This window comes from Podarcis vaucheri (assembly GCF_965113315.1).
Source record: "Podarcis vaucheri genome assembly, chromosome: 7".
Taxonomy (NCBI): Eukaryota; Metazoa; Chordata; class Lepidosauria; order Squamata; family Lacertidae; genus Podarcis; species Podarcis vaucheri.
The window spans coordinates 92,347,382-92,374,817 of NC_138765.1; the positions used below are offsets into that span (position 1 = coordinate 92,347,382).

At 47.9% G+C, this 27,436-nt stretch overlaps 1 protein-coding gene across 6 annotated transcripts in view; it reads right to left on the minus strand.

Annotated features, from left to right (window-relative positions):
• TET3 (tet methylcytosine dioxygenase 3) overlaps positions 1-27,436 on the minus strand; it is a 109,707-nt gene that overhangs the window by 16,996 nt on the left and 65,275 nt on the right. For all 6 annotated transcript variants that reach the window (XM_082229668.1, XM_082229667.1, XM_082229669.1 and 3 more), the window contains 5 exons: positions 20,063-22,775; positions 12,098-12,188; positions 5,888-5,981; positions 4,564-4,772; positions 788-938 (listed from right to left, as the gene is read on the minus strand). In XM_082229668.1, the coding sequence (XP_082085794.1) occupies positions 788-938; positions 4,564-4,772; positions 5,888-5,981; positions 12,098-12,188; positions 20,063-22,775 (3,258 nt within the window). The remainder of the gene's footprint in view (positions 1-787; positions 939-4,563; positions 4,773-5,887; positions 5,982-12,097; positions 12,189-20,062; positions 22,776-27,436) is intronic.

Consider the following 27,436-nt stretch of genomic DNA (forward strand, 5'->3'; position numbering starts at 1 on the left):
CTTTCTGCACTCAAAGCAGGGGCTTTTCTACAGGACAATAGCCTCCAACCCTTTCACCTTTTTTTAATGGAGCCATAGTAAAGCATTTCAAAGGGGCTGCATCAAAAACTACTGCCGGCAAGGACATTTCCAAAACAAGGGGTAATACTTCCAAGCGTTTCACCAGGACCCAATCCTTTCTACCAAATATTAAAAGCTAGCATCACAGAGTTGTAGCCAAATGCCAGTCCTACTCACAGTAGACCCACCAACATTCATGGGCATGACAAGCTTAGGTTCATTCATTTCACTTGATCTACTCTGAGTAGAACTTAGTTGGATGGAATCCATAGTGATCAGTAACCTATATAATTTATAAGAACTGTGAACACCTTTCAAATGAGGAAGCAAGAAATTCATTCTGGAGTAATCAGTACAATGGTTACAATTCGGGACGCAGTTTCCCTATTAGTGCCGCCAGCAGCCCCCTCCTTCAGTTCTTAAATATTTTTGCCATTAGGACAAATTCCAAAACTTTTTCCATCCACTTATTTTTGGTATGGTTTTTGTAGAGGCTATTTTCCAGCCCTTTCACGTTTACAAGAAGGAAGCAATGACTTGCTTGACCAAATGCAAGCAGGTATTTGGTCAGCCTACTTTGGGGGAAGTCTCACATGAACTTTGCCAGAATCCCATGTCATTGCTCTTCCCCTTAAGAGATTCTGGTGAACCCGGGAGCCCTATCCTCCTTGAAAAATGAACAAGCAAAACAAAGGGAGGCGTGGTGGTGGGTGGGTGTCTCACTAACCTCTTTGGGGTTGTCTCCCTGAAGTCTGAATTTCCTGGGCGTTTTGCTTCGAGCGTATTTGCACCCATTGAAATACATGCTCCAAGAGCAGCCGAAGGAGAAAGAGGCACCGCAGGTGTTGGGGTCCTTGCCTTGACATGCGCAGGTCCGGCTGCAATGAATACAAAGGAAGGCATTTCAGATACTGTCCACAGCAGCCAAATGGAGCTACTGACCTGTGCTCTTGTCATTCCCAGCCCACTGAATCTAAAGGTGTCAACCACAAATGAGTTGGGAAGGCCAAATCCCCCCATCAGGAGGTGCCCATCAAGGGAGCCCAACCATAAACCAACACTTGACCTCTAAAAAGCATTGACTTATAAAGCAGTTAAGGGGATTTCCTTTCCTTTCCGATAATGTGGGAGGTATGGGTTGTGGTCATATTAAGGTGATGTGAAGTTTATTCCCAAGATTAACTTTTAATGTGCTTGCAACGTAGTGTGTTAACTGTTATGTATACCTGTCTTATCAGTGGCTAATATGTTGCAGTATTTTAATGAGCTTAAATCTTATGGTCTTTTCTCTAAATAAGTACACATAATCATGGGAGCTTTCTAACACACATAGCTACGATTTATTGTGTACAGGTAACTCAGAATTGTGTACAGGTAACAATTTATTGTGTACAGGTTAACATGTGCGGTTTCAACTTTACCTGGCTGAAGGCTGGCTAGCTAAAACTGCACAAATTGAATGCACAGACTGCAGAGAGCTTAAAAGCTATTTTTGTACAGGGTATTCCCCAGCACAGAAAGAGCTTTTAAGCTCTCTGTCTTGCAGAGCTGAAAGAAACGCCTGGTACAGCCTAATAAAGGCCTCGCACAACAAGGACACATCCTGTTTCTGGCGTACCATACCAGGCCTACTGGAGCATGGAGAGGGCCAATTTGTACTGTCAAACCCCAAGAATGGACGCAGTACTACCGCTCACTTTTCGTAGACCAGGATACTCAGCTTAATCACCCAACAGTATCTCCAGAAAACTTACCAGCTTGGCCCCCAGTGTCCACGACTGAGGTAAAAGACCTAATTACACAGCTAAAAAACAATAAAGCCCCAGGCATTGATCACCTGCCCCCAGAACTTTTGAAGTCCAATATTGACTGGTGGACACCTCTGCTTGCGGCAATATTCGCTCACATTGATTCTTCTGGTTTACTCCCTGATAGCTGGCCCATTGCGGTAATCATCCCAATATTCAAAAAGGGCCCTACTTTGGATCCGGCCAGCTACAGACCTGTCAGCCTCTTACCTATAGTTAGTAAATTATATGCAAAACACCTCCACAATAAATTAATCCACTGGATTGATGTTGAGGCTATCCTTGCGGAAGAGCAAGCAGGATTCAGGCAAGGCAGATCTACCATAGACCATTGCTTCGTCCTAGCCCACCTCATAGATACGTACGCCAAGCAATCTCGCGATGTGCTGTATGCTGCTTTCATTGATTTGAAAGCTGCTTTTGACTCAATCTCACAAGTAAGACTATGGGCTAAACTGAACACCTCAAGCATAGACAAAAGATCTTATTAACTGCCTTTATAAAGACCCTGTGCTGAAAGTGTGTTGCTCTACAAATGGCCAACTTACAGGATCGCTACCAGCCACAAAGGAAGTCAAGCAAGGATGCATTTTAGCTCTGGCACTCTTCAACCTATACATAAATGACATGGTCCAGTGGCTAACATCTCCAGAGTTCCAGGCCCCTAAACTGGCCTCAATACCAATCTCTGTACAATTATATGCTGATGATGCGGTCCTCTTATCCCAAACAAAAATAGGCCTAAAAAGATTGATGAGAGAATTCTCAGTGTATTGCAAGAGAGAGAACACCTGGTCGTAAACTATCAGAAAACCAAAGTTATAGTTTTCTCAAGAAAATATAGGCCCCACAGTTGGCGTATGGACAATCAGCCAATTGGACAAGTCAAAACTTTCAAATATTTGGGCCTTATCTTCCAGTCCATGGGGTCATGGGGAGCACACCAAAATGTGCAAAAGAAAAAGCATCCCAAAGTGCCAAGACTTTGACTTGCTTTTTCTGTACAAAGGGTGGCAAACATATACCATCAGCCCTAGAAGTCTTCTAAGCTAAACCCCTAGCACAGCTACTATACGGGGCTCAGATTTGGACTGGTAACCACCTTAGCAATTTGGAAGCTGTTCAATCAAAGTTTCTAAGGCAGATTTTTTCTGTACCGCCATGCGTCCCAAACGCATCACTGAGACTGGAGGCAAGTCTCCCTTCAGTAGAAGTACAGACTTGGCAAAGAACTCTTAACTTCTGGCTCCGCCTAAACTCAAATCTCCCCGGTTTACCATCCCTAGTACTTCAAGACTCCCATAAAAGTGCCTGGCTTAAAACCATCTATCAAAAACTTTACTCTTGCGGCCTATCCCCACAACACCTACTCACTATGTGCTCTACTAAAGCAAACAGTCTAATTGGTCAACGTCTAAAAGATATCGAGCATCAGAACAACCTGGCCACTATAAGGAAATTCTGCCCTTGGTATGTTCATTTTCCACCTCTCCATTTTGATTCTCTCGTCCCATATCTACACAAACTTATTATCCCAAAATACAGACATGCTTTTACACTTGCAAGACTGGATGTTTTGCCATCTGCGGTACTTGAGGGTCGATTTCAAAAGATCCCACCTGAGAAATGTCTTTGCCCCTGTGGAGATGGCAGCACCGAAACAGCGGCACACGTCCTCCTGTCTTGCACTCTCTACAAAGACCTGAGGAACGAGATCATCGCCCCACTCGTACTAACCATCCCAGGGCGCTCAGCCACGGCCACAATGTCCTTTCTTCTATCAGATCAAAATGAGCAGATAACAGCAAAGGTTGCTAGGTTCATAGCAGGGGCAATCAGAATAAGGGCCACTAACTGACAGCTGATTCGGGACTTTAAATTGTGCTCTTATATCAAATTTCCTTTTCTGCGTATACTGTAATGTTTTACTGTTGCTATGGCCACTGGCTAATGCGAATAAAGTTTTATTTTATCTCTGTGTTGCTTACTGTCTTGCTTACTAGAAGGCTCTCATGTGGGCCCTGAGAGGCTCTCATGATGTCTCACACATCCCTATGAGAGCCTCCCGGAGCTGGTAAGCAAGGCAAAGAACTTGAAAATTTAAAAACCCTTTGCCTTACTTGGGAGGGTTAAGGCCCATTTGGCACAACAGCTCCAGAAGGTAAAAGTGCTCTGGTGGGGGCGGTTCCAAGGGTGTGGTTCTAGTATTCTTTGTCTCATGTCAAGATTGTTGTTTTTAGAAAAGGATTGCCAATTCCCGCTATCACTGAATCTGATAATTTTAAGCAGGGAAGAGCTCAAAATGTTGGACTGGAGGGGGCAAGTTTCATATGGACCCAAGGATCTTCTATTTGGGCCCTAATCCATGGTAGTCAGGGGAGAGAAGGAAGGAAGGAGGGAAAGCAGGAGAAACTTGTTAGTTTTTGAGGTAACATGTTCACCTCGTCAGAAGCAGAAATCAGGAGTCAATAAAGGACCCGCATCTCCCCAGTCCAAGGGAACTTTCAGTAAATCAACTCCATTGCTCAGGCAAGTGAGGCAAACTTCATACTGCAGAGTAAACCATGGGCAAATAAACACACACACACACAAGCAGAACAGGGCTTTGTCTCCTCCCGGCCAAGATCTCTGAGAAAATGTCGTGTCCCACAAGCCTCTTGTCTCCAGCAGCCTGGCCAGGGCTAAAGGAACTTACTCGTCGTTCAGCCCACATCGCCGGGTGGTGGGGTTTCCATATTTCGTGAGGGTATCAGTGAGCTCCTGGTACAGGGTGTCCCCCAGGGCACGAGGGATCCCCTCCCAGGCCAGAATCAAGATAATGATGACAGCATTCTGGCAGTGATGACCAGCACGGTGTCGCACCAGGCACAAGAGCTTCTCCTCTAAGTTGTGCCTCCTGATGACCTGGAAAACAGGAGAGGATTTTGCTTGGTTAAGGAAAATAAAGCCTCCAACCTCACCCTGCCATCCTCCCCCAACGGGGCCAGAGTGGTGGTGCTGCCCAGCCTCCTGGGCAGAACTGCACAAAGAGAAGTCAACATTAATGGGGCAAAGTGACAAACTGTAGACTTATTTTCCATACAATTGAAGGAACTGCAGTTGCTGCTGACTGCCCTGGCGTGGCAGTGCTGCACTTCTGTTGGCTGGTGACAGTCTCCACATCAATGCCTGAACATAAGAGATGCCTAACTGCTGGATCAGACCACCAAAAGCCCACCCAGTCCAGCATCTTGTTTCCCACGGTGGCCAGCCGGATTCCTCTGGAAAGACCATAAGTGGGCTGTAGAAGCCTTCCTCCATTGCTATGCCCAAGCAACTGGAATGAAGTGGCATCCTAGGTGAAAGCCCTTGCCCCTCTCCTCCTCCTCCTCCACTACCACCACCACTATGAAATTGTATCTTCCTTCCACTACAGCGGCATAGCGTGAGTTGTCAGCACCCGGGGCAAGGCAAGTAATTTGCGCCCCCCCTAACCCCTAACCTGCTGATCTGAGGCGAGTTGCCGCTGGCGCTGCCACCCAAACGACGCCGCTTGCCTGGAGGAGGAGGGGGGCAGAGAGGCGAGGAAAATGCAACATGGCCCAGCAGGTGCTGCAGCAGCGGCGGAGGCGGGGCTGTGAGGAGGGGCTGCCTGGTGCGTCCTCCGCGGCCCTGATGCGCGGGGACTGCGACGAGCGCTGAGAGCCGCTGCCTGCCGGACGCCTTCAGCCCGGGCGCGCACACAGCTCGTCGGTTCCGTGAGACATGGGGCTCTGCTACAGCCTGCGCCCAAGGCTCTTCGGCGACTCCAGAGGCAGCGAGCGCCCCCCCCAGATGTTGCACCCGGTGCGGCCGGCCCCCCTTGCACCCCCCAAGCTACGCCACTGTTCCACTATTCCTGAAATGAGAGTTATTGAGGGTCTTTGGGGCAGAATTTGGGAACATTCTTGTTTGCTGGCAGTGACTGCATAGGAACTGCTATTCAGCCAGGTTTCTGAGATAAATGCTAAATGCCAGGGGAAAGGAGGGCAGCCACTTACCCACTTCGCGATGGGGCAGCCACGGGAGCTCTTTCCTTCCTTCCCTGTGTAGATCACTTTTTCAATTCTGATGGCTTTTCCCTTCTCACCATACCTGGTTGGAAAAGTCACAACATTAGGAAGACAAACAGGGCACATGACTGAGAGCTCTGCTCTGGAGGACTATCTGAGTGAAACCTCTTTCTGAAAGACTGGAGAAAGATTACAAGATGGGTTGGGCTTCCACTTGCCAAATGGCTTTCAAACTAGCCAGCAGGGCCGTCTTACCCGTAGGCGCTAGGGGTGTGGGGCACCCGGGCGCTGGGATCTCAGGGGTGGCAGGCCAAGAGTCCGGGGCCCGAGAATTGAGTCCGGGGAAGAGCCCGCCTGTCGGTCGGAGTGCTGCAGTGGGCTCTCCTGCTGCGGGTGGCTCTGTGCTGCAAGTTCAGGGGCGACCGAGCCAGCAAGACGCTGAGACGACCAGCCGACTCCACCCTCCTGCGTGCCTAGGACTGGGCAACCTGGGAGGCAGGTGCCGGGAGGAACTTTGCACCCCGGCGCCGCATATGCTTAAGACGGCCCTGCTAGCCAGGATAGTAAGCTAACTTCAAAACCATGGTTTAATATTCTAGCTTGTTTTTTAGCTGTTCACCATAGTTTAGGAGTCTGGATGCAACAGGAAGCTGTGGTTAGGAAATGAAAGATGACTTGTTCAGCTGCATGTGTGAAAGGAAGAGCAAAGGGAGGCTACATGCAAGTGCAAGGCTTATGTTTCTCCCAACATGTACTCTAAAATGCTTGGTGTGGTTATTGTTTTGCCATCCCAGTGCTTTGGGGGATCATAGCTAAGAGACAGGCAAATACAACTTCCTACCTTAGTTCTATTAATTGCAACTCAACCTTCCCAAAGAGCAGTAACTCCAGGATACCGGAGGTCACACACTGGGGCTTTGCTATTCACTGGGAAAAGGTTGCATTTCACTTTATTGCAGAAGACGTGCTTCTCAAAAGGACTCACTGAGCGTGGGAGATGTTCTTCATATCAGTTATGGATGCACAGAGGTACGTTTCCCACCTCCGCCTTTAGGATCGCCAGCCTCCCAGCCCTGGTTGTGCTGCCTGCGGTGGGGATTCAGTGGCAATGTGTTCAGAGGTGACTCAGCTTCCTCAGCAGTCTATGAGTCAACTGCAGGGGAGTAACCTAATCAGTCTGAACACGTGTCGGCCCACCTGCAAGCAGTCTGCAGCACTAACCCTCCCTGTTGCCTGGGTAAAACTCCTCCATGGAAACAATAGGGGGAAAGCACCTCTTTCTTGTATGTTATACTTAAGATTCAAATGAGCTTCTGGATGAGCCAGGGAGACAACACTTCTACTGGCAACAATGAAAAGAAGTACCTGGACATCGTACATTTTTAATGCTGAGAGGATGTGAGCCTCAGCCCAAACTTCCCTTTTTTAAAACACGGCAGTCTTCAAACAATTCTCCAAACCATGATTTGGAGGATGAGAAATAAGCTGCATGCTCCCTCCTCCCTTCTCAGAAAACTTGTGTGGGCTTTATTTATTTATTTACTTTATTGTATTTATATCCCACCGTTTTCTCAAAGGAGCTCAAGGTGAAGTACCGTATTTTTCGCCCTATAGGACGCACTTTCCCCCCTCCAAAAATGAAGGGGAAATGTGTGTGCGTCCTATGGAGTGAATGCAGGGGGGAGGCAGGCAGGAAAAGCCCCCAAAAGCCGCACACAAGCTCCACGTGGCTCTTGCGGGTTTTTCCTCAGGAGGGACAAGGGACTGACGCCGCCAGTCAGTCCCTTCTCCCTCCTCGTAGAAAAGCCCACAGGAGCCGCGTGCTCCTTAAAGGGTGCACGGCTCCTGTGGGCTTTTGCGGGAGGTGGGGGTATTGCCATAGCCGCACGCAGCCTCTCCCGGCTGGAGAGGTGACTCCCGGCTATGGAAGCGAGGCGCCTGTCCTGCAAAGCCGGGGGAAGAGCAGAAGGGTCTCCTTCAGTTCCTCCTCCAGCTTTGCTTGATGGGCGCTGCGCAGTTCTCCCTCTCCGCGCAGTACCTCTCCTTCGCAGGAGAGGTGTTGCGCAGAGAGGGAGAACTGCACAGCAACCCTTCAGCCACACGCCTGCCTGGAAGCTGGGTCTCCTTCTGTTCCCCCACCCCAGCCCCGCACCTGGGGGCGAAATAAATTTTTTCCTTTATTTCCCCCTAAAAAACTAGGTGCGTCCTATGGGCCGGTGCATCCTATGGGGCGAAAAATACGGTACATGGTTCTCCCCTTGCTTAATTTAATCCCCACACCAACCCTGCAAAGTAGAACATACGTTGTCTTCCAATAGATTTCTACCACATTTCACAAGTAATTATTAAACCTTAAAAAAAAACACCTTAATTTGGGAGGTTTTTAAAATAATCTAAAGATTAGAGGCATATCTTCCCTTAAACAAAAACAAAAAACAAATTTACACTGAAGGGTTTACTTTCACTGAATCTGAATATGCAAAAAAGATGTGTGCTGCCCCCCACCCCATGTAAATAATATCAGTGGGACCTACTCAGAGAAGATCCATTGAAATGAGTGGACATGACTAACGCAGGCCCATTAGTTTCAATGCTTCTACTGTGAATGGAACTTAGTTGGAGGCAACCAACTAAGAGATAACGTACTTCAACAACTGTTACTTTTACATACACATATGTAATTTGTGTAGTATAATTTATATTAAAACCCTTCTCTCTAAAGGAGGGAACCAATTTGCTAGTATGTTTAAACTGTTTTTCTCATGTGTTTTTAAAAGTCTAGGTGGTGGGAAAGAGTGATCAGGATCAGTAACACACAAACAAGTTCAGATCAATAGACTGGAAAGAGAAGCTGCTGAATTGCAACTCATTACCAAACTTAAAACCATGGAGAGACCTGGTCTGAACAAAGACATTGGATTCTTATCTCATTATACATGACTAAGCCATTTTTCACCTTCTCACCCCTTGCCTTTTCCTGTAAGACCTATTGCAGTCGTTAAGAGTCGTCAACAGGCTCATCTCAGCTATCTGCCAATCTCCCATTCCCACCACCCTTCTGAGTAATACCCCTCCCCACCTTCTCACTATATAGAAGGATCTGGCAACTGCCGACGTGGGGATCCAGGGCACAGTCCTTCAATGGCTGCGCTCGTTTCTCTCTGGTCGGGGACAGAGGGTGGCGCTTGGGGGGGAATTGTCATCACGCCACTCCTTGGTGTGTGGAGTGCCTCAGGGTGCAATTCTCTCCCCGATGCTTTTTAACATCTTTATGCGCCCCCTCGCCCAGCTTGTCCGGAGTTTTGGGCTGGGTTGCCATCAGTATGCTGATGACACCCAACTCTATCTGTTGATGGATGGCCATCCTGACTCGGCCCCAGACACACTGACCAGATGTCTGGAAGCTGTGGCTGGATGGTTACGTGGGAGCCGGTTGAAGTTAAATCCTTCGAAGACAGAGGTCCTCTGGCTGGGGCGGGAAGATATGGGATCAGGGGGGCAACTCCCATCTCTTGCGGGGGTGCAATTAGTGCCAGCACCGTCCGTTAAGAGTTTGGGTGTAATCTTCGATACCTCCCTCTCTATGGAGTCGCAGATTACAGCTATAACAAAGGCGGCATTTTTTCATCTCCGCCAAGCTAAGCAGTTGGCCCCTTATCTCTCTCGTCCTGACCTAGCCACTGTGATCCATGCGACGGTCACCTCCAGACTGGATTATTGTAACTCGCTCTACGTGGGGCTGCCCTTGAGACTGACCCAGAAACTCCAGCGGGTGCAGAATGCCGCGGCGAGACTCCTTATGGGGTCTTCGCTGCGAGAGCACATTCATCCGGTATTATACCAGCTGCACTGGCTCCCGGTGGAGTACAGGATCAGGTTTAAGGTGCTGGTTTTAACCTTTAAAGCCCTATACGGCCTAGGACCCTCGTACCTACGGGACCGCCTCTCCTGGTATGCCCCACAGAGAAACCTACGGTCTGCAAATAATAACATCCTCAAGGTCCCAGGCCTCAGAGAGGTTAGGCTGGCCTCAACTAGAGCCAGGGCCTTCTCGGCTGCAGCTCCAAACTGGTGGAATGCTCTGTCAAAAGAGACTAGGGCCCTGCGGGACCTGACATCTTTCCGCAGGGCCTGCAAGACAGAGTTGTTCCGCCAGGCCTTTGGTCAGGGCGCAGCCTGACTCCCTCCTCTGGCAACCTGCACATAATTCTGCATAATTGGTTGCCATCAATTTGATTTAATTAATTTTATAATGAAATATTTTTAGATTGTGTGATTATTTGACTGATTATTTGATTGTTGTTAGCCGCCCTGAGCCCGGCTTTGGCTGGGGAGGGCGGGATATAAATATATATTAAAAAAAAAAACTTCTGTTTCAGTGTATCTGAAGAAGTGTGCATGCACACGAAAGCTCATACCAAGAACTAACTTAGTTGGTCTTTAAGGTGCTACTGGAAGGAATTTTATTTATTTTATTTTAAGTTCAGATCAACTGGGCTAGCTGGTTTCAGACCACAATGCATGTTGCCATATAACAGGAAAATGAAGAGGTCTGCTCAGGCCCTTTGTCTTTGGGCTGAATGCCTGACTCAACATATATGGACCTGCCAGTCAAAACAGAGGACTGAGACTGTACGCCTGCAGCACTGAGGGCTAAAGCAGAAAGGAGAAGAGGCAGAGAGGTCTGTAGGTCCAGAGGCAGAGGAATCTCCACCAAGGCTGCACCAACACTAGGACAGTCAAGGTTTCAGGCATATGTGGGTCACTGTTTCCACATTCACATTTGTATACCTTAAACCATCTATAAGCACTTTCAAAATTATTATGCCTCCCAAATCCATCTTGGTGCTTCCTGTCCACACTAGTGGGTAGCGTCTGATGGGATGTATTCAGGCTGTGTGCTGCTGTTTGCTTGTTGCATTAATATCCCACCTTTTTCTCCAATGAGCACAATTCAAAGTGTTGGTGTTGACCTTTAAAGCCCTAAACGGCTTCGGCCCAGTATACCTGAAGGAGCGTCTCCACCCCCATCGTTCTGCCCGGACACTGAGGTCCAGCACCAAGGGCCTTCTGGCGGTTCCCTCATTGCGAGAAGCGAAGCTACAGGGAACCAGGCAGAGGGCCTTTTCGGTGGTGGCGCCCGCCCTGTGGAATGCCCTCCCATCGGATGTCAAGGTGATGGAAAACTACCTGACATTCAGAAAACATCTTAAGGCGGCCCTATTCAGGGAAGCTTTTAATGTATGATATTTTAATGTTTTTTTGGTTTCTGTGGAAGCCGCCCAGAGTGGCTGGGGAAACCCAGCCAGATGGGCGGGGTACAAATAATAAATTATTATTATTATTATTATTATGGTGGCATACATGGTTCTCTCCCTCCTCATCCAATTGCCATCACCCCTTCAAGATAGGTTAGGCCAGGCTTCCTCAACCTCAGCCCTCCAGATGTTTTGAGACTACAATTCCCATAATCTCTGACCACTGGTCCTGTTAGCGAGGAATGATGGGAGTTGTAGTCCCAGAACATCTGGAGGGCAGTTTGCCTATGCCTGCTCTAACCACTACACCACACTGGCTCCCAAATAGTACTTCCCCCCACACTGTAAGTTCCAAACATCTGAGGCCTGTTATGGGCACTGTGTGCAAGTATTTGGTTCTTTGTGTGTAAGCACTTCTTTAATTTAATTTTGAACTACAAGTTTTCCAATATTCCAGATTCCCACAGAATCACAGAAAAGTCTACTGGGGACATGTGCACAGGTATTTGCATACCTGTCAGGCACACATTCCTTTTCATTCTTCTTTTAAATGTAAGTTTTTCAATATTACAGATTTGCACAGAACTTCAGTAAATATATAAAATTTGTGTCACTCCAAGTCAGGCAAGGATTTGGAGTCACTTGCATGAAAACCTTATTCTTACTTTCTTTTCCTTCCCCACCTCCTATACCTGACAAGGGGAAATGTCTATTTTTAACACAGCTGTTTTGTGCAATACCCCTTCTGCCGAAAAGACCTGTTTTAAAAACTTTTTTAAAAAATTATGGGGCACCTGCACCCTTTTCCTATTGACTCCCTTTTATAGGGAGTTACGGTGATCACAGAATCAAAGTGTTGAAGGTTATCTATGTTGATGCAAGAATTTTAAAAAAGAAAAGAGAAGAAATCTTTTTAAACTGCAGATGTTTTGCAACGTACCGTTCTTCCATGAGTTCCCTGATGGCTGCCACAGTTGGTCCAGATCCCAGGTGGGTGTAATAGGGCCCTTCGTCTTTTTCCACTATTTGCTCTGTTTAAAAACAAAACCAGATGAATTATTTCACCTCGGTGTCTTTGCCTTTTTATAGCAAAGGGAACAGGTGTAACTGAAAGTCTGTTAAGCTGAAGGTGGGCAGAATGAAGCCCTTGGTCAGATGCCCCACCGAAACTGCAAAAACGAGGGGGTGGGGAGGGGAGAGGGCAGACGCACAGCTCACCAAAACACAACTGGGATTTTAAACTGCACTGTGATTTACACAACATGATAAATTACAAACTACTTTGTGAAGCTTATGCTCAAAAGTGGCCTAAAATTATTTTCAAAGAAATAATTTTCCTTTATTCTAGGAGTAGAGGACTGGTGCCCTCCAATGTAGCCGGACTACAACTCCCATTATCCTTGAGAGCTGGTGGCATTTTATATATAAGTGGTGTCAAAGAAGCAAAAGTACAAGCTAAAAGATGTGCATCCTCCCTCTGCAATACTGCTGTGTATTTCATAATATTCATTCAAATGCCTTAAGAAACATGCAAGAGATCCCAAAGTGGCAGGGACCTCTCACCGACTTGGAGTAGCAAAAGGGACTGGGGTCCCAGGCTGATATTTGCAACCCCAGACAAAAGTGCAGCCGCATCTAGAGGCCCTAAGCAAGATCAGGGGAAAGCCCTTCTGGTTAAGATCTCGGGTCTGCTGACCTAGTAATTAAGGTAAGCTACAAATACAAAATTCTTCACTGCTCAAATGGTAACCCTGACTTGAGCTCAAAACTTATTTCCCAGCTCTGAAAACAAAGTGCTTCTGTTTCCTGTTTCCACAGAGCACAACAAAGGTATCTGACTGAAAAACAGGAATGCCTTCAGCTCTGCATCTCTGAAAGGCTCCCAAATGGTCCACATGCCCATCTTAATAATCCACTTCTAATGAATCCCATACCAACTAGCTGGGAGCTGAGATTTACCCTTCCTGCGTCCTTTTGTCATAAGATAACCTACAATTTAGTAAACAAAAAATACAACTCATTGATGGAAAAAGAGGATGGCTGCCAATATCTTCTGTTTCCTAATAAAATAATGTTATACAGTGGTACCTCGGGTTAAGTACTTAATTCGTTCTGGAGGTCCATTCTTAACCTGAAACTGTTCTTAACCTGAAGCACCACTTTAGCTAATGGGGCCTCCCGTTGCTGCCGCGCGATTTCTGTTCTCATCCTGAAGCAAAGTTCTTAACCCGAGGTACTATTTCTGGGTTGGCGAAGTCTTTAACCTGAAGCGTATTTAACCCGAGGTACCACTGTATTTATAACAATAACAAACTGGAACCAGAATAGCAACAGCTAGCTACTTATGTAGCCTCTCTCAGCTGAAACTGCTTTCACCAGTTAATTAACTAAGGTTGCAAATATCCTCACCTCACTTATCTGGGAGTTAGCTACATTACATGGGACTTTACTTCTAAGTAGACATGGTTGGGACTAGGCCTGGTCAATGTACTGATACGTTGCCTGAAACTGTTTAAATTTAAAATTGAAAGAGCAATTTCATACAATGTATCACTAATCTCTGGCCCTGCTCACACACACAGACACACACACACAGCACACAGCTCAGCCGCTGGCCTCAGGAGTGGGGTTTGCCTGCCTGCAAGCCAGTCCCTTCATTTATTTCCATGGCCATGTGAGTGTCGCTTCCTCTCTCCATTCCTCCTTGCGCAGAGCAGAACAGTGGTTTGTGGTAGTAGCCACCGCCTGTACAGTGAGAGACTATCATTGGGGCGAACTGCAGCTGGCATGTGGTGCCCTGGCTGCTGTGCTCTGCCCAGGGTAGTAGCACCAGCCCAGCCTTGCCAGGAAGAGGCAGAAGTTGCACAGGGTGATGCTAATCATATCCAGGGCTGGCAATTGCCTTCTTCCTCCCCATCTCCTTTCTGACATCGTAATATACCACCACATCGTGAGGTTTAGCTGGCGATATATTACGATGTTGGAAAGCAGATATCGCCCAGCCCTAGTTAGGACTGCATCCTTAAACCTTAATTAAAGGTAGCGGCCTCAGTGATCTGTTAAAACAGACTGGGGCAAACCAAAACATCACAGAGAAAAATCCTGCAGAAAGAATGATCATGTTGTTTGTGACATTTCACTTGGTCCTAATCAATTTATTGCTCTCCTATGACTTTGGGGTCTTCAAATAAACCAACAAGGCTACTCATGGAAGTTATTTATTTATTTGATTTATTTATTTCATAGAATTTATAAACCAATTTTCACCAGAAGCCCCAAAGAGTTGTACAACAATATAAAGGTAGTTCAACAGACCAAGGTCAGTTAAAAGCAATTCCAGGCACTACAACACAACGTTACTGCACTAAGACCATGAGGTGTACAAAAGCACCTGGACCTAAGGCAGTATTAGTTGGCCTGGGAGAAAAGGCAGGTCTTAGTAAGATGGTGAAAAGCTACAGTAACATTCCCATCTGTGCCTTCGGGCTTAATTACGCCAATTTGGTCCACCAGACCAAGCCTTTCCCATCTGACATTGCATAAATGCCAAAAAGGGCTCCAGAAGCTTTATTTGCAAGCCCCTTGAAAGCAGCTGTCAGAGGTCTAGGACAGGCATAGGCAAACTCTGCCCCTCCAGATGTTTTGAGACTACAATTTCCATCATCTCTGACCACTGGTCCTGTTAGCTAGGGATGATGGGAATTGTAGTTCCAAAACATCTGGAGGGCCAGAGTTTGCCTATGCCTGGTCTAGGAGCACGTCAGGCCAGTGTTACACATTACACAGAATGAAATCAGGGTCCTCAGCCCTCACCGCCCTGCCACTAGGGCTTCTTCAGCTTCTCATAGATCATCAGAACAATGGCAAACCCATGCTGGCTGCTGCCAATGGGAGCTGTAGCCCCAAAAAGCTGGAGAGCAGCTGGAGGAGGCCTGACTAGAGCTTAAATTGGTTAATTTCATTGTACACAGGTTGTACATTGACAATAAAGGTATTATTATTATTATAAATGGAGTTCCAAGGTCACTGACCATGGATCAGATTTTGGCCCACTCTGTCTCATCCATTTCATGCCCAGGTTGGCAACAGTGACCCAACGCCATCTGTCGGATTCTTTGTTGTGATTCCTGCCTTGCAGGGGGTTGGACTAGACAACGCTTTAGGTCCCTTCCAACTCTACGATTCTATGAGCTTGTGGACTTTTGGGACACCGTATCACTTCATACCTGGAAAGACAAGAGTCCCCACCTTGGGTTGAGTTCACTGCTATGCCACTCTCTTCCCCTCAGAAACAACAGTTCAAGTGTAAGTCCAAGTCCAAGGCCCAATTCTGCTAGCAGAGTCGCAGGTAAAGCCCTGGAAACCACCACTTGATACCTTCCATACCTTTGACTCTGAGGGTATATGGAAAAGACAGTTCATGCTGTCAAGCCCTAGCAGGTCCTGGGGGATTCACAGTCCCTTTCAGCCAACTATCACACCAAAGGCTCCTGCAATCCTAACTGACTGAATCAAGCAAGTGCTTGGTGGTGTTAGAAACTCAGATATATAAGCAGGGCACCAAACGGCGCTTCAAACCTAGGTTATGGTCACCACAAGATGTTGATTCACAGGAGCTTGGACTGCATGACTCTTGGGGTCCTTTCCAATGCTACAATTCTACATGTTTATGATCTCAACTACATTGCTTGACTGTAGCTTGCTCTTACAACAATTCACTTGTCCCAGTATGCAAGACAGAGAAACACACACAGTGGAAATGGAAATGGTATTAACTATGGACTAAGGCAGAGGTTTTTAAACAGTGGTTTGTGAGTTCCCTTTGGGTGGCCTGCGGAGAGGCTGCAGCACAGTCAAATATCTCTGTACTCAGCCCTGCGCCTACTTTCCTTGACGTGATGATGGAGGACTGCATGCAAGTCCGTTGGCTCAGTTGCCAGCCTGGTGCCCCAAACTCTCCACGTAGTCATGATTGGACCTGTGCCAGTAGCAATATGCGCCTGGTACCTACCTGGGAATTTAGAACACTGGTGTTTGTCTCTCATCAAAACCAATTCAGCAAAAGCCACCAACCTAGGTGCAGCATGATTTCAGCTTTGTGGCAATTGTTGGCAGCTGCACCTATGGTGTTGCCTTTCCAGAATTGAGAAGCATCATCTCCTTCTTCCCATATTTGTTCTTGGAACAAGCAAACGAAAAAGCAACCAAACCCTCCATTAAGGTGAGACTTGCTCCACTGTTGCAGGCTGCAAGGATTTGCCCTCTGTTGGATGTAAACACAGCTGGTCCTTTCTTTGAAGTCTGATGGAAACTGGCTTTGGCCAGACTACACTTGGCTCAGTTGCCAAGCTACTTTAAAATAACAAGAGACCCAAAACAGAAATCCTTAAATCTTGGCCAGTTCCATTGCTAGGGCCGGAAATGCAAAGGCATTTCCTATGCTGACCTAAAGGCCTGATCTCGGCTACTAGTGGGCAGCCAAAGATCAGTTAATCAGTGACATAGCAACATGTAAGATGGCTTTATAACTGTTAAAACAGTAAAATTGTTTTGCAAACAAGTCCACAAAAGTTGCAAGCCTACCTGCCCAGAGATCCTTAAGTTAGTAAGATATACCCTAAAAGAAAACAATTGGCATTGGCCCAGGTCCACTCACTGGTCACTTGCAAAAATTTCTTACTCACCATTGGCAACCAGGTACATAATTACAACCAGGCACTCATTATGAAATCCCTTCATTGAGCCTTTTTTCAGATGGGGGGGGGACTTGATGAGCTCATTACTCCTCTGAAAATACAGTGAGGAAGGACAAAACTATGCCTGTTTTCCAGGTGGAAAAAACTGAGCCTAATACCAGGCATAGGCAAACTCGGCCCTCCAGATGTTTTGGGACTACAACTCCCATCATCCCTAGCTAACAGGACCAGTGGTCAGGGATGATGGGAATTGTAGTATCAAAACATCTGGAGGGCCGAGTTTGCCTATACCTGCTAATACTGTTGGGAAGCTAAGGACAGCCTTACTGGACTGGGTCCAGGGCAGGGCTGAAGGTCTAACCTGAAAAGCCACTCCCCCACCCAATTGAAGGTGTATGACCTGCTGTATAACAAAATATTCCAAGAGACTTAGCAGGATAACACAGGTAGGCTCACTGTAAACTGCTGGAGAAGGGAATTTCAGTGGCACCTCTGAAAGCATCACTGCCTGGAGAGGTTGCTAGAGGAAGCTGGCAGAGGAAGACATCAATATATGCAAAAATACAAACAAAAGATATTCACAAGAGCAGACAGCATGAAGGCCGGAGAGGTTGGCTGAGACAAGATGATCAAGGGTTTGGAGGCCAAACCTTATGAAGAACGGTTGAGGGAGTTGGGTCTGTTTAGCCTGGAGAAGAGACAAGCTGAGAGGTGCAGTTATAGCCAACTTCATATATCTGAAGGAATGTCACACGGAAGAGGAAACAAGCTTGTTTTCTGCTGCTCCAGAGGGCAGGACCCGAACCAATGGATTCAAATGAGAAGGAGGGAGATTCTGACTAAACATTAGGAAGAACTTTATGAAGGTAAGAGCTGTTTGACAGTGGAATGAACTCCACTTCACTGGGGGGGGGCGTTGTTAAGCAGAGGTTGGATGGCCATCTGTCGGGGATTCATTAGCTGTTATTCCTGCATGGCAGGGGGTTGGACTAGATGACCCCTGGGATTCCTTCCAACTCCACAATTCTATGATTCTATGCAAAGCATGGATAGGCAAACTGATGCCCTCCAGATGTTGTTGGGCTTCAGCTCCTGTCAACCCCGCTGAGAACAGCCAATGGTAGCAACATGTATCCTAGAATTGCTTTTTTTGCTGCTGTGGCTGCTGCTGCTGATATTAGCTGGAAGGCTTAACACCATATATTCCAGTTTTGGCCACTTGGTAACTTACAGATAACTTTGAACATGCTAAGGAAGGCTAGCTTATGAATTTGTTGGGCCCTGACCACACACAGGTCCCCACACCCCATAGTTGCAGCCGATACTTCACTATGAGGCAGGAATTCAAACTAAACACATAGCCATGGTAAAGGAAAACCAACATCATTGATATATTATATCTATGAAAGGCAGGGATGATTGACGCTAGGCCTTCCAGATGTTGTTGGATCCCAACTCCCATCAGCCCCAGGCAGCCTGGTTAAAAGTTTGGGGTGATGGAAGTTGCAGCTCAGCAACATCTGAAGGGACCAACATTAGCTACAACTGACACAAGGCCAGTAAGTGGGCTGAGACCTGTGGCAACCATCAGAATTCTCTGCTACATAATGAACGGTGTTGGTGGAGATCACACCAAGTGCAGCTTCTTCAAACATTGTGGTGGCCATAGCAAGAGAGTTTGGAGATATTTCAGAACTTGCCCAGTACAACATCTGGCCCATGGCTGGTGCTCTACAAACTTTACATTAGCCTTTGCCAACCTGATGCCCTCCAGATGTTTTGGACTACAATTCCCACCATATGATCCCCTGGGAGTGTGCCATGTTGGCATGGGCTCCTTTCCACAGGGGTTAAAGCACTTTCAAAGTTGGAAGTCGCTGACTTGAAGGTTTCTGAGGGACAAAGGAACTCCTGCTTCCCCCACCACCGCCCTTTTCTCACCCAACCCTAATTTTTATTCCAAGCACATCTTTGTGGCCCAGTGCCAAGAGAAAGAGAAAACAAATCTCAGCTGGACAGCAGCCATCCAGACAAACGACCAATAATGGACATGCAACGCCGTCTGGTTTTATCACCAGCAGCTGATGGCATAAGTCCTTAGTAACTCCTCTTGGCTGCCTTCTTCCTTATTGCATTATTTCTCCCCCATATGGAGAAAGCCGATGCGCACAGCACAAAGAGCTGACTTTTCCATGTGGTGTATTCAGCTCACAGCCACCACACTGAAGGGCAGAGGTGCCATCTTTGGCGGGCCCAGATACCCAGCCAGGCAACCCAAAGGCACCCCAAAACATTGCGTGTGTGACATCACATGGCATGACATAGGCACCATCTCCATGGAGCCAACAAAGTTCCTGTCCCAGTCACTGCCGTTACTCCGGAGAGCCAGCAGAGGCAAGGCAGTGGGCATCACATGGTGACGCAAGTGACAAAAAGACATCATGTCATGCATGAGCCGCTGGGCACTCACAATCTGGGGCCCAAACCTCTGCTGCAGGGGTCATCAATGGAAGATGTAGGAAAGGGCACAGCTGCCAGCTCAAAACCCTATGGGGCCCTTCCCTTCACCTGTACTCAGCTGAAGGCTCTTTTCCCATACAGCTAACCCCACACCTACAATCAGATGCTGTGTAGGAAACATGGCCTTACAGTTCCTTATTGTGTGCAAACAACTTTTTTAAAGCTTCCTCAATGGTGGCAAAGGTGCCCCTGCACTCCTTAAATGCAACAAGTCCCATGCTTCTGAAGAAGATAAAAAGGAAACACTTATTCACTTCATGCACAGTTAACTGAGGGAACTCACTGCTGCAAGGTGTGGTGATGGTCACTGACTTAGATACACATAGTTTAGGCCCCATTACCCTACCAGAAGAGCAGTCAGTAAAAAAGACTCAGCTAGTTGTTTTGTGAAAAGTCGTCCTTTAGAAGGGACTGGCAATACAGGGTGGGTCGCACCTGTGCTGCAGATTCAATTTTGTTTCAAAGTTGTGCCAGAGTTAACACAGAAAGCCTCAGCGTTATTTGCAAGAGCTCAAAATCCTGATGTGGAGGGTGCAAATGCCATGCAACTCCGCACATGTGCACATGCGCGCACAGACACAAACACCCTCTTCTGAAACCCACCCTCAGGCAACACTTGTTTTCGTTTTTTAGAAATCAGGATTATTCCTTTGCAAGACACAAGGGGGCAGGGAAATCACACGACTCACCCACGCAGTCACAAGTCGGGAACTCTGCTTGAGCGCGCTTGGCAGGCGTGTCCAGCAAGCTCTTGGTTGGCGTGTCCAGGTACTTCAAGGGAGATTCCAGAAATCCACTGAGAGTAGGCATGAGCGGCACTTTATCCTTGGTTGGCGTCCCTTCCATGGAAGCGGTATCTGTGTTTTGGTTTTCATCAGAGTAAAAGCACGTGGTGGACACCACGGTAATAGCACCAGAAGATTCGATTTTTATCTGCTTAGGGGACCGAGCTGCAAAGGGGTTTTCAAAAGGCTGCCCAGCCCCTGGCAAGAGGGGTAACGTTTTGTGACCCGCACTGGCAGCACCAAGGGGGCAGTCCTTGCTAGCCGGACGCTGGAGAGCTGCATCTAAGCCCACCGTCGGCTCTGGAGAATGGCTCAGAGAAGACAATGGGGGCAGAGGAGAAGGAGGAGGAGGGTGGGGAGCTGAAAGTGGCCCGTCCCCGAGGAGCAGTGGGGCAGGAAGCTCAGAATTCTGAAAGCTGAAATTTTCTCCAAACTCCGCTTCAAACTGCTTGATCAGCTCCTCCAGCTTGTCATCCATCGCGATGGAACTGTGGGCGAAGAGAGGGTGGTCTGCGGGGTTTGCAGTCCTGTGGAAGGCTTCCTCGTGCCCGTTGCTGCAGGCCACAGAGGATGAGCAAGGGGCAAAGCCAGGCACAGAAGTGGCAAGGGAAGCCGTGTTGCATGCAGAGTTCTCAGGGTAGTAGCAATGGCTCTCCTCCTGGTTGTTGGGACAGCATGTTTCCTGAGTGTTGGGAGCCGGGCTTCTGTTTTCAAGTAACTTCTGCAATGGAGACTGCTCTGCAGGGCTGGCTGGCATGGGAAGAGGGGGCAGGAGCCTGGGAGGGGTGCTGGAGATCAGGAGCTGCTCAGGCGGCATCTCTTTGCTCGGACGCTCTGGAGCGGCAACCGAGCGGAGTCCTTCCAAGCTGATCTGGCTGACAGGGAGGAAGAGGGGCTGAGCATCCTTCTGCTTGGACCTCTTGATCTGGACTTGCTTGCGCGGCGGCTTGGCTGGAGTATTTTTATCAGGCTGGACCTTCTTCTTCCTCTCCTTGACAGGCTTTTCTGATGGCTTTGGTAGTGGTGGTGGCTGGGCCTGGGTGCTGGGAGCCCACCAGTTTGGCATCTGCTCCTGGGGGCTTCCCGGAGGTGTCTTCTGGTCCACGAAAAGGCTGCGCTTATGGTGGAGGTGGTGCTGCAGAGCCTTCTGGGTCTTCTTGTGGAAGCTCGTCTCCTGCAGGAGCTGCGATAGCTGTGGGCTGGAGGAGGCTGCTGCCTTGGGGTAGCTGGGGCTGTCGTCCTTCTGGGCGAATGGCTCCTGCTTTGGCTTGGCAGCTTTGGCTTTGCTGGGCATTGCTTCAGGTCGCTTGAACACGGATTTGATGCAGTCCGTGGCGCTGCCCAGTAGCTGCTCCAGCTCAGCCATGGGATCACTCACCAGTGGAGAAGGAGGGGTGTTGGAATGCAGGCCCCATAGGCTGCTCTTCAGCTTGCCTTCATCACCCCACTGCTCGGGGAACTCCACTTTTTGCGGGGTGGAGGAGTTGGGGAACAGCTCTGATGGCTCCAGATGTCCATTGTTGCGATCAAGGCAATAGGGGGCCATATCCTGAGCAACCTTTGCTCCCTGCTGCCAGGAAGATGGTGCTGATGATGCAGGAGCTTGGAGCAGGTTGTGGCTCATGTATGATTTCGAGGCCTGGCTCTGGTACAGCTCAGCACCGGATTCAGATAGCACCGAGTTGGGGTGGTTGTGTGCCGGGAAACGGGAAGGCTGCTCCAGCTGTTCCTTGGAGATGAATGCCATGGCTTGCAAGGGACTCTGAGGAGGGGGAGGAGTCTCTTGGGCTGGCTCAGGAAGAACAGCTGACAACTGTGTGAGGGCTTCAATAGCAATGGCTGTCTGGAGGCTGATGTTCTTCTCCTTTGCAATGTTCAGTGCATTTTCCGTAAGAGGGAGGGCCTCCAGGGAACACGGAGCCTCCTTCTCTTCTGTAGCAGGCATCAGCTTATGATTAGCACCATTGTCTAAGGGAGGTTGGTGTTCCTGGCTGAGAGGCTGTGGGGTGCAGCTCTGGTCCTCTCCAGTGGCCAATCTGATCTTCTTCTCAAGCCACTCCAGGTAGTCTGGACACTCGGGTCCATCGCAGTTGCAGTTGGGTGGTTTGACGCCATGCTTTGCATAATTCAGAGCAGCTTTGAGAGCAGCCAGGTCCTCGTTGCCAGAGCAGGTGCTGGAAAGAGGCACTGCCAGGTCATGGTCCACCCCACTGCTGCGATTCATCTCAGCGTTGAATTTCTCATAGAGCTGCGTGCTCAGCAAGGAAGGGGACCGCAGAGGCACCATCCCGTGTGAAGACATGGCTGCTTCTGCTGCCGCCGAGAAATCCACCAAGTTCTGAGCACCCTCCAAGTTGGCATTGCTGGAGGAGGAGTCTCCCTGGCTTGGGGCAGGTGGCAGCCTCTCCCAGTTGGCTTTCTGCTCAGCGCAGGAGCTGTTGAGCCATGCAGGCGTTTCCATCAGCATGGCCCCTCTTCCAGCGGCTTGGGATCCTCCTCCATTGGCCAGGCCAGGCAGACGGTCCTCGCTCAACCTTCTTTCTTCAACATGGCTAAATGGCCCTTCTTCCATTTGGCCTGTTTTGGGTCCATCAACTGAACTGCACTCCAAACCGGTCTGAAACAAGAGAAGAAAAACAGAAATAATGAGTTCTAGTGGATCAAACAAACCAGAGTCTAGCAGCATCTTGGTGATGTTGCCCCAGACAGAAAGCTTTGGCAATCCCATCCGCCATGAACTCAATGAGTTTTGACTATTCGCAATTTTGGCTTTAGGTGTGACCTCCAAACCTTGATGCTGGGAAAGATTATGGGCACAAGGAGAAGGGGACGACAGAGGACGAGATGGTTGGATAGAGTTCTCGGACATGAGTTTGACCAAGACATGAGTTTGACCAAGCTGCGGGAGGCAGTGGAAGACAGGAGTGCCTGGTGTGCTCTGGTCCAGGGGGTCATGAAGAGTCGAACATGACTAAACGACTAAACAACAACAACAAAAACGTAACCCCTCTGCAAGTTGTGGGCTTACTGTATGCGCCACTTGGGTTCTCACACTTCCAACTGGAGCCTCTCAACTAGCAAGAAGGTGGTGCTCTAAATAAACAGCCAGAAAATTCAGCACCCAGGTAGGTGCTTCCCCATCTCATCATTCCAGGAAAGGCCATTGCTGTGCATATGGTGAATTCTTCAATTGACATTCATTTCCTTATACACTATTGCTTTATGCAAGTAGCACCATCTATATGAACACATAGGAAAAAGGCCTGTAATTTTAGTAGTGTTGCCTAATAGAATATACTAAGTATCTTGTTTTAGGGAAACATTTTGATAGTGTTAACTGTATCCCTTAAACAGAGATACTTAGTCAATATATCCTTTAATTCAAGTTAACACAAGCCTTCAAGGCTGCTTCCTTGACCCCTCACAGCCATTCAAAATGGGCCTAAGCACCACTGCTACTCTGGTTAAAAACCATTACAATACAAAGACTCCCTTACAATGAAAGTTTGCAGCATTTGGGACATTTTAATTTAGAGAAAGTAAGATGTGACATGACAGTTTATAAAATTATTCATGGCATGAAGAAAGTGATAGAGAAAAGTTTTCTTCCCTCTCTCATAATACTAGTACTTGTGGACATCCAGAGAAGCTGAAGGTTGGAAGCTTCAGGGCAAACAGAAGAATGTCCTCCTCCACACAGCACAGAGTTAAACTATGGAACTCTCTGACACAGGAGGCAGTGATGGCCACCAAGCAAGGCTGCTTTAAAAGAGGATTAGACAAATTCATGGAGGAAAGGGCTATTGATGGTTACAACCATGACAGCTTCACTCTGCCTCTACAGTTGGAAGAAGCAATGCGCTGGCCACTGTGAGAACAGGATGCTAGTCTAGATGTTCCACTGTCCTGATGCAGCATATGCTCTTAGGTTCTAAGATATGTTAACTTAAGCAAGTCGATGGAAGAAAAGTTTACTGTCTTCTCTCCATTACAGCCACCTACAATCCCTAAAGCCTGTTCAAAAGGAATAGACCAAACAGGAAGGGAGCAGGAGTAGCATTGTATATAAAGGATGTGTACACTTCTGAAGAAATCCATGACCTGGAGCGTGATTGAGCAGATTGAGAGTATATGGGTAAAAATTGTAGAAGAGAGAAACAACAGTGACCTTACTGTGTGTTCCAGTTACAGATAGGTAGCCGTGTTGGTCTGCCATAGTCAAAATAAAAAAATTCCTTCCAGTAGCACCTTAAAGACCAACTAAGTTAGTTCTTGGTATGAGCTTTCGTGTGCATGCACACTTCTTCAGATACACTGTGTGTGTCTGCTATAGACCACCAAGCCATACTGAGCGTACGGAAATGCCATTTACCTTCTTGCCGCAGCAGTACCTATTTATCTACTTGCACTGGTGTGTTTTTGAGCTGCTAGGTTGGCAGAAGCTGGGACAGAGCAATAAGAGCTCACCCCATCATGCAGATTCAAACCATCCACCTTCCGTTCAGCAAGCCCAAGAGGCTCAGTGGTTTAAACCACAGCACCAGTAGGGAGGAACTAACTGATGAAGTGGAAGTGCTGAGAAACTTGGGAGGAGAGGTCATGTTCTCCTGGGTTTCAGGAAACAGAGGCAAGGGAAAACTGAGTGTAGTCGGACATGCACTCTGTACTTTAAGAAGGCAGATTTCAAAAAGGAGCTACTGGGTGTGATTCCATGGTCAGAAACACTCAATGAGAAGGAAGTCCAAGAAAGATGGGAGTTTCTAAAAGGAGAAGGCCCAAATGCAGATTACATCAACAAGAAAGAAAAGTGGGAGACATCTGAGGAAACTGGTGTGGCTGCATAAGGAGCTTACGGATGAGCTGGGAGTTAAGAAGGGCATGTATAAGAAATGGAAGAAAAGGGAAATCACAAGGGAGGAGTATACACGAGTAGCCAACAGTTGCGGGGGGGGGGGGGGAGTCAGGCTGGCTAAAGCTCAGAATGAGCTCAGGCTTGCAAGAGAGGTTAAAAATAATAATATATTGTTACCCTGGTGGATCACAAGCATAACACGAGTCAACAGTGTGATGCAGCAACAAAAAAAGCTAATGCTATTCTAGGCTGCATCAACAGAAGTCGAGTGTCCAGATCACGGGAAGTAAAAGTACCATTCTATTCTGCCTTCGTCAGACCACACCTGGAATACTGTGCCCAATCCTGGGCACCACAATTTAATAAGATGTTGACAAGCTGGAACGTGTGTAGAGGAGGGCAACCAATATAATCAAAGGTCTGGAAACTAAGCCTTATGAGGAGCGCTTGAAGGAGCTGGGTATGTTTAGCCTAGAAAATAGGAGACTGAGAGGAGATACGATAGACATCTTCAAATATCTTAAGGGCTGTCACATGGAAGAGGGAGCATGCTTGTTTTCTCCTGCTCTGGAGGGGAGGACTCGAGGCAATGGCTTCAAGTTGCAAGAAAGGAGATTCTGACTAAACATTCGGAAAAATCTTCTGACAGTAAGAGCTGTTCAGCAGTGGAACAGACTCCCACGAGAGGTGGTGGACTCTCCTTCCTTGGAGGTTTTCAAACAGAGGTTAGATGGCCATCTGTCATGGATGCTTTAGCTGAGATCCCTGCATTGCAGGGGGTTGGACTAGATGACCCTGGGGTCCCTTCAAACTTGAAGATTCTATGATTCTAAGCCTTCTCTGAAGAGTTGTGGGTTGAACAATTTGAAATGGGGCATGGGAGCTGCTGGAGGAGAAGTGATAGGTAACTTCCTTTACCAATAATTTTATTTATTACTATCTTTGTATCCCTATCTCCCTCCATTCACTTCCCAAATTAGGATTTTTTTTCCTGGGGTACCAATCTGCCTATTATTTATTTTAGCTATAATATTTATAAACCACTTTTCCCCTCAATGTAGCTCCAAAGCAGTTTCCAACACAATGCAACAGTAAATTAAGAAAAAACACAGTTAAAAGCAGTGGTCAAAGGACAACACTTGTGTGTCCAGAATACCAAAGCGAAGCTCACACCACACCCTCCAAGACCTGGGTATTTATTTGCAGAGGTTTGTTTTGATTGGGTGCCAGAAGCCCATCTGTGATGTGACCATCTGTGCCTCTAGGGGGTGGGAGTTCCACAGCTGGAGAAGAATTAAGGAGAAGGGCCTATCCTGCACCCCCACACAGCAAGCAACACTTGCTGGTGTGCAAAGAGAAGGCCCCCCCCCCTGCTGAACTGAGAGCCTTAGGAACATAGGAAGCTGCCTTATACTGAACACAACCATTGGCCCAAATAGCTCAGTCTTGTCTGCACTGCTTGGAAGTGGCTCTGCAAGATCCCAGGCAGGGAATGTTTCCTGCCTGGAGAAGTCAGAGATTGAACTTGGTGTCTTCTGTATGCAAAGCAGATGCTCTACCAATGAGTCATGGCTGTTCCCATTACTGGACTGGTCAGTATGGGAAGAGGCACTCCATCCCAAATCATTTGGGTCCCAAATCATTCAGGATTTGTACGTTTATATTATATATTACATTTTTATACCACCATTTCTTCCGAGGAGCTCAAAGTGGCATACATAGTTCTCCTCCTCCCCATTTCATCCTCACAGCCCTGAGATTAGGCTGAGAGACAGTGACTGCCTAAGGTCACCCACTGAGCTTCACAGCCAAGTGGGGATTTGAACCCTGGCCACCCAGGTCATAGTCCAACACTCTAGCTGTTGCACCACACTGGCTCTCATTAAGCCAACATTAACACATTAACTTGGGCCCAGTAACTTCTAGGCAGCCACAGAAGAGAGTTACGTATCAGAGTGCTGAAACTGTGTACCTGAGAAATCCTCCGTCTGGGAGTTCTAACTTAGTATGGGAAAGCGCTCCAAAGATTGCAAGATTTCCCACTGTTATTTCACTCTCCTGTGCTGCTGCTGCTGCTGCCGCCGCTGCCGCCACTGTAGGCCAGAAGCCTGTTAAGCGGCTTGTGTTCTGCACTGACAGGCCAGCAGAGTGGGCAAGCTCCAACAAGCCTCTTCTTGGAGAAGCTGCCTGTGGTTGTCTTGTAAACCAGTCTTTTGCTACCCTGCACATAAACCCACTCACAGGTGTGCACGCACACACACACACACCCCACACACGCACACCCTCTCTGTGCGAGCTCTTGCCAATGTGAAGCGCAGCCCTGCTCAGAGAGCAGATAAGGCAGGTCTGGAAGCTGCCTGGGCTCCATCCAAGTCGGTCAAGGATACAGCAGCTGTTCAACCCTCCTCTCGCAAAGGCTGCTCAGC